We start from the raw sequence: 9,414 nt of genomic DNA on the forward strand, positions 1-9,414 counted from the left end.
CAAATGTCACAAGATTCCAGGTTGTTCCATCTGACAAGCACTATGACCTGAGGCCATGTGCTTGTAAAAAGTCATTCGGGGTGCTAAAATTACAACATTGTTTTTCTTGTACTGCCTTTTAGAGGGGGGCTGGGGTGAATTGTCACAAGGGCAACAAGGAACACATAGCTTACATTAATGTGTTGTTTGTAAGTTAGTCAATCAGTTAGTTCATTGTTCTTCTAAATTTGACTATTTTCTATTCTACAGTGTCCCTAAAATTTCAACGTGAAATGTCAACTTATACTGATTTTTTTTAACTAAGAAATAAAGGTATTTACACGTGGTAAAAAGTGACAAATGGCTCACCGATATATTACATTCACACAACCCACAGCTAAAATAAACCTTTAAAACTCATTTAATACTATTATTTATTACATTTGAATACCAAAGTAATGAAAACCCAACTGAAAACCCAACTAAATAATTATGAACTTAAGGGCCAAACTATTTAGAATTCTGCATTAAACCGTTGAAGAGTTTGCTTCCAAAATGAGATGTAAAGATCATGTGCATTCCAAATTAATATAAATAAAAACTGCCGTTGGTTGGTTTTGATTTAAGCCATAATAACTAAAACAAATACAGCTTACACATTAAAACACAACAAAAACACGATAACCTAATAAAAAACACGATTTAAAACAATGAGTTATTTCATTTTGGAACCAAACTCTTCATTTCCTCTCACTTACTGTCTATTTGAACCTTTAGAAACAAACGGAAGATTTTTCGAAAACGGTGACTTCATTGACCAGAATGGAGTTTTGTCAATCGAGGCCATATTACTGTTTATTTATAAACACCTTGTATTATTTATGACTTGGGTGGCTATTTAGCACACCGTGTTAAAACGTCTCTCTGACATCATTTGAATTATGCTCTCATTTGCTTTTCCCAGCCCCGATTGTTAAAAGAGAGCACATCACTTTTACGACTTGCCCAACTCCAGCCCCCGACGCGCCCGATTTGGTGTCCCTAAAAATAAACATGGGCGTCCCGACTGTCGCGGCGCCCGGAGGGGGGTCTATCCAATCCCCTTCCCCGCCGTGCGCGTCGCCCAATCGTGCGCCCGTATCGCTATCTCGGCCAGATTAGAGAATCACCCACCGTGAAGTTGTATATGGTCACGATGACAGCTGCATACCAGGAAATCCAGCAGCCTGACGTGTGTGCGCTCCTGGAGGGGTCTCGCGTTTTTTTAAAGCGCTTCATTTAACTACTCAAGTATATGAAGCGGCGCTACTCTCGTGCTCTCGCCGTGCGCCTCTTTCCTGTCTTTCTTCCCTTTGATATAGAAAGACTTGTACGTATTTTGTAAAGAAGGATCTTTTTCTCGCGTTGTTTTACGTTTTTAAAAGCGGCCGTTGAGAATGTTTTGAAATTTTTTATTTTTAAAATTAATAACGGAAAAAACGGAATCTTGCCGTCTTTCTACACAAGTGGCTCGAGCGCGATTCTTCCTCGGTCTTGTGAGTTTTTTTCACAATCGCAAACTTCTTTTTTCCACACGAGAGCGCGCGTGACTCGCACGCTGATTCCAGTATAAAGGGAGCACGCGAAAATCGGAAAAACATGATGAGTAATAATACGTACTACGACCAGCAGCTGCCGCCGCAGTATTATCAGGGCACGGACAACGGCGAGGACCTGGACGAGGAGATGCCGGCCACGGAGAAGGACCTGGCGGAAGATGCGCCCTGGAAGAAGATCCAGCAGAACACCTTCACCAGATGGTGCAACGAGCACCTGAAATGTATCAACAAGAAGATCAACGACCTGCAGAAAGACCTGACCGACGGGCTCAAGCTCATCGGGCTCCTGGAAGTTCTCAGTCAGAAGAAAATGTACCGAAAATATCACTCCAGACCCAATTTCAGACAGATGAAACTGGAGAATGTTTCCGTCGCGCTCGAGTTTCTAGAAAGGGAACATATCAAGCTAGTGTCGATAGGTAAGTGGTGTTTTATGAACTCATGTAAACTCGCTGTGGTGCGAGAGAAACTTTCTGTATGAGGCTCAGGGTTAGGGGGCGTTTTTTAATCATTCTTACTATATTGTTGCACTTTAAGGTAAATGTTGAAGTCTTTTTATCATAATAATGAAAATATTGATGCGTTTTGTTGGGTTATCCTCACTTTTATTTCCATTCCTCAGTGAAACCCAATGAAAGATCTTGACGAAGCCTGGGAGCGTATGTTCGTTTACGTGGGTCATTCATTCAGACGTCCCTCTATCCATTATGCCATTTGTGCATAATATTTACACGTTTAATAACAAACATACAGTTCTAAATGATTAGTTCATGCATATTTAAGTTTGAAAATATTTGGCTGAAAGTTTGATCACATTTCTTACTGTTGAAATGTACATTAGATTATTATCTGTTAGCCTTATACTGAAGTGATGTTATTCAGTAAATAAAGCTTCATTCTTTAAATATTATTAAGTGACAAAATAGATAATGAAATCGTTCTCTGGTATGGGATTAGTAATTGTTGCTTTTGTAAGAATTAATAATAATATTATTATTATGTAGTAGCCTATCATAACCACAGAGAGATCCTAAGGCAATCCTCCATCTTTGGTCATGAAATGACCATTGACTAGACTGTGTGCTTCCTGACAACTTTTTTTTTTAATTGCCAGAAAGTTGATTTCTATAGATCATACTGTATTCCTTTCATATTAGTTGTAATCTGTCATAACATCATTGGGCAGATTTGGTAAACAACGGCTGATCTTTTCTGAGAAATGGTCAGAGTATCATTTGTTTGCAGATGCCGCATAGTTTTTATATGTGACTTTATAGATGTCATCATTACATGAGGGCCAGTCTGTTGTTTTGATTTATTATAATGCACCAATAACTGTGATCAGGCACGTTTATGTAATAAACAGGATGCCTTTTTTCTCTATTATGATGGTTTGTGTTGTAAAAAAAGATCTATTGAATCTGCTCCAGGGTCAGTGTTGGTGTTTTCGCAGCAGGGAAAGCGTTAGATCGTTCTGTTGGCTAATAAGTGGCCGTCAGGTCCTGGCAGCCTGGCAAAACTCTCAAAACAACAATACATACAACAATTTTGTAATAACGGAAGTGTTGGGAATATAGATTGGTGGAAAGAGGATTTAAAACTAGTGTATGTTAGTGTGGTTAATAGTGTATGCCACAAGCAAAAATGTAAAATGCAATAAAAGCAGAGAAATGACTTAACTGATGACAGGGACAGAACAAATGAGGCTGTTTTTGATTGGACAACAAAGGCTTGATTTTCCTTCCATGTGGCCTCCATACCGCAGTACAGATACAAGGAAACTCGACAAGCGTCTGGCACAAGGCAGCAGTGCTTTCAGTCCGGCTGTCATTGGTTATGAGACGGATCTTTCCAGAAGGGCACCTGATGCTCATAACCCCCCCCCCCCCCCTTTGTGAGTATACGGTGATAGGCGGTAAAAGCTCGCATTCTGTGTGTGACTGTGTCACGTGGGCTTGGCCTGCTGTCTGGACAGGAAACACCATTCGTCTCATTTATTTTGTCTGTATGTCACTCATGCAGTGTGAGAATTAGGAGGTATGTGTTCACATACATAAGACCGAAATGTGACGGACATAAATGCAAAAGGTTATGTACTGTGCTCTTGAAAGCGATAGCTCGCCCAAAAATGAGAATTCTGTCATCATTTTCTCACCCTCTTGTCATGTCAAACTTCTATGACTTTCTTCCTTCAGCAGAATACAAAATAAGATATTTTAAAGAATGTTGGTAACCGCACAACAGTGGTACCCATTCACTTGCATTGGTTTTGTGTCCATACAATAGAAGTGAATGTATACGTTTTCTTTTATGTTCTGCAGAAGAAAGAAAATCATATGGGTTTGACTAGAGGGTTATTATTTTTGGACTATCCCTTTAAAAGCTTTGTTCACTTCAAAATATGCACTTCTGTAATGTTTATTCCTACTATGGAAAGACAATGGGAGCACATTGTGAAGTGAACTACTCCTTTAATGACCTAAAGAAATAAAACATCAAAGTAAATCATAAACTTTAATAAGGAATGTGAAAAAAACTCAAAGTACTTCTATTGAAAATGAGGTTTATGGTTATACATAAAAAGAAAGATTTGTTAGTGGTTTGTGGTGCTGTTGGCTTTGGGACAGTGATCTTCAGAGTTTAGTTGCTCTGAGAGTGAGTGAGTGAGTGAGTGAGTGATGGATTGATAGACAGCTGGGCTCTGTGATCCATTTAGTAACAGGTGCTTTAAATAGTCCCACAGACTGCATGGGGGCCGATAGGTTATTTGGGTAGTGAGTCAATAAATAGCTGGTGCATGAAAAATATACAATATCACAAAATGCACGATTTATATTTCCCCCCCTGGATTCTGCATTAATTCGTTGGAAAAATAATGAGTATTTTTTATGTAGCAACATAATATGATATATATATAAAAAAATCAATACAAATGTAAGTATGATATACTGCAAAACATACATAATCACTTTTAATATGGGATACGTAGCAGGAATATTTCAAGAATCGATTCTGACAGAAATTACTACGGCTTCTTTTTGTTAGCAATCTTCTGCCTCTCTTAGTTTAGTAACTGTCTCTCTCTGTCTCTCTCTCTCTCTCTCTCTCTCTCTCTCTCTCTCTCTCTCTCTCTCTCTCTCTGTCGTGTCCTCTCTGCATACAACAGCGTCTTTAATTGTTACCATGTGTCAGAGGCGCGTCAGCTCGCTGGAATGTTCGAGCACGGCCAGCGAACACCCCCAACACACACTCACACACATTACACTCACTCTCCCCAGAGATCTGTCATGAACTGCCGTGGTCCTTTCTGGAATTTGATCTACTCCCAATGGTTTTTTAATAAATCTACTAATGAATAGCTTATATGTGCAGTTTGGTTGTTGTAAACTGTTGGATATTATCGAGCAGCGTTGGAGATGGCCCAGGTGCATCCTGGGTAGGAGGATATCAGGTGCACGTGTGTAGTGCAGGTTGCAATAACCGTTTCCGCTCATAACTTTACAGTTCCTGTGTGAAACTTAAAATACATTATTTTGATGTTACTAGTTGATTTGTGTCATTCTTTTAAATTTGGTAATTCAGTTATTTTTGTAAGTCACACATAGATACTTTTGCGGCCACAAAACAATTAGAGAACGTTTATATTATTATATTTTTGTGTATGCAGTATTATCTCCTGTACTTTTGTTTCTATTCTGACACTATAGTGCTTAGATCCAAATGGACCGTTCATGGCAGAAAAAGAATCAGAAAGGGTTTATTCTTGATAAGGTTTGATGGAATCATCTTTGGTTCTTAAATGCAAGATCATCCTTAATCTTAAGTGCTTAATGGACCATGAGAAAGATCAGATAGTGATGGGAAGCAGATGAGGGCAAATGGGTGTAAATCAGGTTCGATTATGAATGGAGTGCTGTATGGCTAACTGGGGATCTCGGTTGTAACTGATATCTGAATTTCTCTCCTGTGTGTTCAGCTGCTCACAGCAAAGCTGGGATAGAGTAACACATTGTAGTACACGCTAATGTATTTTAATGCAAGTCTGACATCTAGGATTTGCTCTCTTAATGGGACGAGTCATCATTAAATTAAGGTTGCTAAGATATTAGATTATGCTGTCATAAATTCATCCTCATTTTGTTCTTGTTTATGACTGACTTTCTTCTGGTGAACCGAAAAAGAAGAATATTTCTATACTGCTCTTTTACTTACAATTCACTTAAATGGGGACTGGAGCTGAGTTGCAATCCATTCAAGAAAAATAATAAAATTACCATTTAATAGTTATTAATTATACAACAATTATTATTAAATTCTTTATTAAAGCAAAATATTCACATTTCTTCCTGTAAGAAATGTCATGCATGTGTCTATTAAGACACCCAGGCAGTGGAATGCTACTCTCGCTAACTACACGCCTATCGGGGTTAGTGGCAGGGTCAGAGGTCAAGTTCATAGACTGATAACAGCAGACAGCCCTGCAACAGGTGTGTAACAGCAGCTATCGTTTTGTTTTTTAATGTCAATGCAATGCATTCTAGCATATGTTATCATTTCTTTGTGTCTAGTGACCTTAGCGGACATAACGTTGTTCTTGTGTGATTGTCTGTATTGTGTTATCTGCGAAGCTTGGAATCAGACAGCCCTAGTGCACTCTGGAGTATTCGTGTCAACGGTGTCAGGCGCAGAGGGCTGTCGGCGGTGTCCTGATGATGTCGTCAGCCGCCTTAGTTTGGGTTGCCAGATTGAATCAGACAGGAACATCCCCCTGGTGCACATCTCATTTGTCCAGCGCACATGCAGAAATAGGCAAACCAAACCCTTGCTGATTCGCCAGGGCTTAAATAGAGGATAGGTGGACAATGAATAATAACATGATATGACGATATTTTTCTTGTTTGTCACAGTGTGACACAGTTTGAATGTGCATATGTTGCACAGCTGCGGCATTCTGTGTTGCCTTTCTTTTAATATTATGGTGAGATTTTTATATTTCCTGAAAGAAAGTGCTATTTGTAAGTGCAAAATGTACTTACTGGCCCGTCAAAAAAGTCAGCTAGAGCAATTGTAATAGTGCTGCTTGCTTTGGTAATAATACCATATTTTCCATCTATTTCTTACTGGTTTAGTGGAAGTTATGTTGAAGGCAATCACATCTTCAACATCCTATTTCCTAACAGGAAACCCAGATGTGAAGTTTCTAAATCATAACTATACGGAAAAGAACAACTATACTCTGTTCTTTTAGTGTTGTCTGCAGATAGGTTTTAAGAGGTTCTGGCATCATTCAGAGCTTAACAAGGCTGTAAAAAGATCTTCTGACTGACAGTTGACCTCTATCTCAAAGGTGGACCATACAGTATCTGTTTTTGTTGGATGCCGACAGAGAAGTGGCCAAGACTATATAAGACAACGTCTAATGGGCCATAGGCATGTAACAGGGAGTTATTTCCTGTAAGCACATAAAGAGCCGTGCGCGGGTCTGTCTGTGTTTATAGCAATCTGACCTGATGTGCTGAAAGCTCCTTGTCTAAATACTGTTTATCCTTTTTCCTTTGTAAACGAAAACTGTAACTTTACTAATGTTTTTGTTTAGTTCACTATTTAAACTACTTGTATTTTGTACTTAGATTTTTCATTTTATTTTTCCAAGGGGAGAATGTTATTGCTCAGAGGAAGCTTTTTTCATAGCTCAGGAGATTTTATGGAGCTCTCAGTTGCGCTTTATTTAAGTATCAACTGATTCTCCTAAAATTGGAAAAGTTTAAAAGAAACAAATAACACCAGTTGTTAAATAAGTGTAGTGCTGCAAAGTTAATGTTAAGAGCACATATACATATATATATTATAAATATATATTCAAGTCTTCAATAAAAGTGACTTTGATTGCATACGATATCTGAGCTCAGTTCAGTTGCGATATTGTTGAGATCTCTTCTATTGGAGACATTTGTGACTTTTTTTTAAGAGAAATGTCTGAGATTTAGGAGGCTCAAGCTAACAGTTTCCATTTCAAAATTATGAGATATTGACGAGATCTCATTTGTGATTTCATTTTCTTATAGGGCACAATAAAAGTTTTATCGAAGGCTTTAATCATGAATATCTTTCAGAATATAATTTGGGGTTTCTTATTGGTGACCTTCTTTTATGAGCCCTGTGGCGATCACGTCTGTCCTGTTCCTGGTGCTGGGAAGGGAAATTAGGACAAAGGGATTCTGTGTGTCTCTTCTGGATGGAATTTAAAATCTAAAGCTTTGTTGAGAGATTTGAGAGAGATAGAGAGATAGAGAGATAGAGAGATAGAGAGATAGAGAGATAGAGAGAGAGAGAGAGAGAGAGAGAGAGAGAGGCTATGCTGCTAGCAAACTGTGTGTGTGTGTGTGTGTGTGTGTGTGTGTGTGTGTGTTAGGCCCAGTAGGGGAAGGAACATCTTTGAACACATCAGTTGTCGGTTAAGGACGTCTGTTAGCAGCTGTGAAGGCAGCTGACTGGGTTCACTCGGGAGAGAAGATGGTCTTTGTGCTCCACTCACTACATATAAAACATTGATTCCCTCAAAAAAACCTCACACCGATCGTTCCCAACCAATAAATAATCAGCACTATTCTGTCACTTTTATTAAACTATTACGTTTGCAAGACGTTTCCTTCAGACGTTTCTGAACTAACTCACCGACCTTAAAGAAGATTATGGGAAGATAAGAGGATTCCTCTTGTGGAAGTTACCTTTTATATTTCGCTGGTTGAAAAATACTGTGGAGTTTGGGTTTGGAAAGGAAAAGAGCTCTTGGATAAAAATACACCAACTATTTAATACACAAACGTGTGGAATTTTGTATATGATGGACATAGATGTAAAATAATCTGATTTTCTCACTTGTCACCTGATTGTTACTTGCTATATTAAAGTGATTCCGAGTCATCAGAATTCAGATTATGCATAAAATGTTTTACGATTATAAGATGGAGGTGAATGACCTCAAAGTGTCCGTGTCATTCCAAGCTATTTTTTGCCAAGTTTTCTCTCCAAAGAGCCGTTTTTACAGCCCACTGGAGCCATTTTGTTTCATTACCAACTCTAAATGTATTCAGCTGTTCTCACATATGTCCAACATACATCAGTTCAACAGTGTGTGTTGTTTATCCTATTGTTCCCTGTCATCACAGGTTAGACAGGACCGTGTGGGAAAACAATGAATGCTGGTCATTGATGTTTTTCTATGGCGCCAACTGCTATAACACCTGTGCCACGTCTCGAGTTGGACTCTTGTCTGTGTGTTAGTGGGAAAGCTCCAGTATCATCTTTTGAAATGTTTTACCAACAGTTGGATATATTTAGCCAAGTATTGCGCTCAGTGTGAGGGGGCCGAGTCTGTAGATGGCTGACTTGTTCTGCAAGTTCTTCAACAACAGTGATATATTAGTGTGTAAAATGTATTTATGTGTAATGGACATTGATAAATGAACCACTCTGTCAACGTCCATACCTGCTGTTTGAACCCAGGTTTGTTTCTGTTTGACCTAAATGTGCGTTGTGGTTAGAGCGTGGAGTGAGTTAGTCAGCTGCTGCCCTGCAAATGCTCCCAACGGCTGCCGTCTGACAGCATTTGGCAACTGCGGTCCGGCGTTTCACAACACACCTAACATTTTATTTTTTATTTTATTTACTCCGTAAAATTGCTGACTTTCTTAAAGCTGAAGTGTCATTTTTTATGTTTATAGCCTATACTTTGTTCTTAACAAGAAACAATTTTAACTAAGCAATTTGTAGATTTTTCCTAGAAAGTTTGAATGTCGCACACCTTTCCTTTACAGTGGTTCGGCAGTGCTATTTC

At 38.8% G+C, this 9,414-nt stretch overlaps 1 protein-coding gene across 2 annotated transcripts in view; it reads left to right on the top strand.

Moving 5' to 3' along the window:
• The first annotated feature begins 1,528 nt into the window (after positions 1-1,528).
• Positions 1,529-9,414, top strand: part of flncb (filamin C, gamma b (actin binding protein 280)) — a 38,192-nt gene continuing 30,306 nt past the window's right edge. For both annotated transcript variants that reach the window (XM_079454911.1, XM_079454912.1), the window contains exon 1: positions 1,529-1,996. In XM_079454911.1, the coding sequence (XP_079311037.1) occupies positions 1,618-1,996 (379 nt within the window). In that variant the 5' untranslated portion in view covers positions 1,529-1,617. The remainder of the gene's footprint in view (positions 1,997-9,414) is intronic.

Source organism: Barbatula barbatula (assembly GCF_947034865.1).
Source record: "Barbatula barbatula genome assembly, chromosome: 4".
Lineage (NCBI taxonomy): Eukaryota > Metazoa > Chordata > Actinopteri > Cypriniformes > Nemacheilidae > Barbatula > Barbatula barbatula.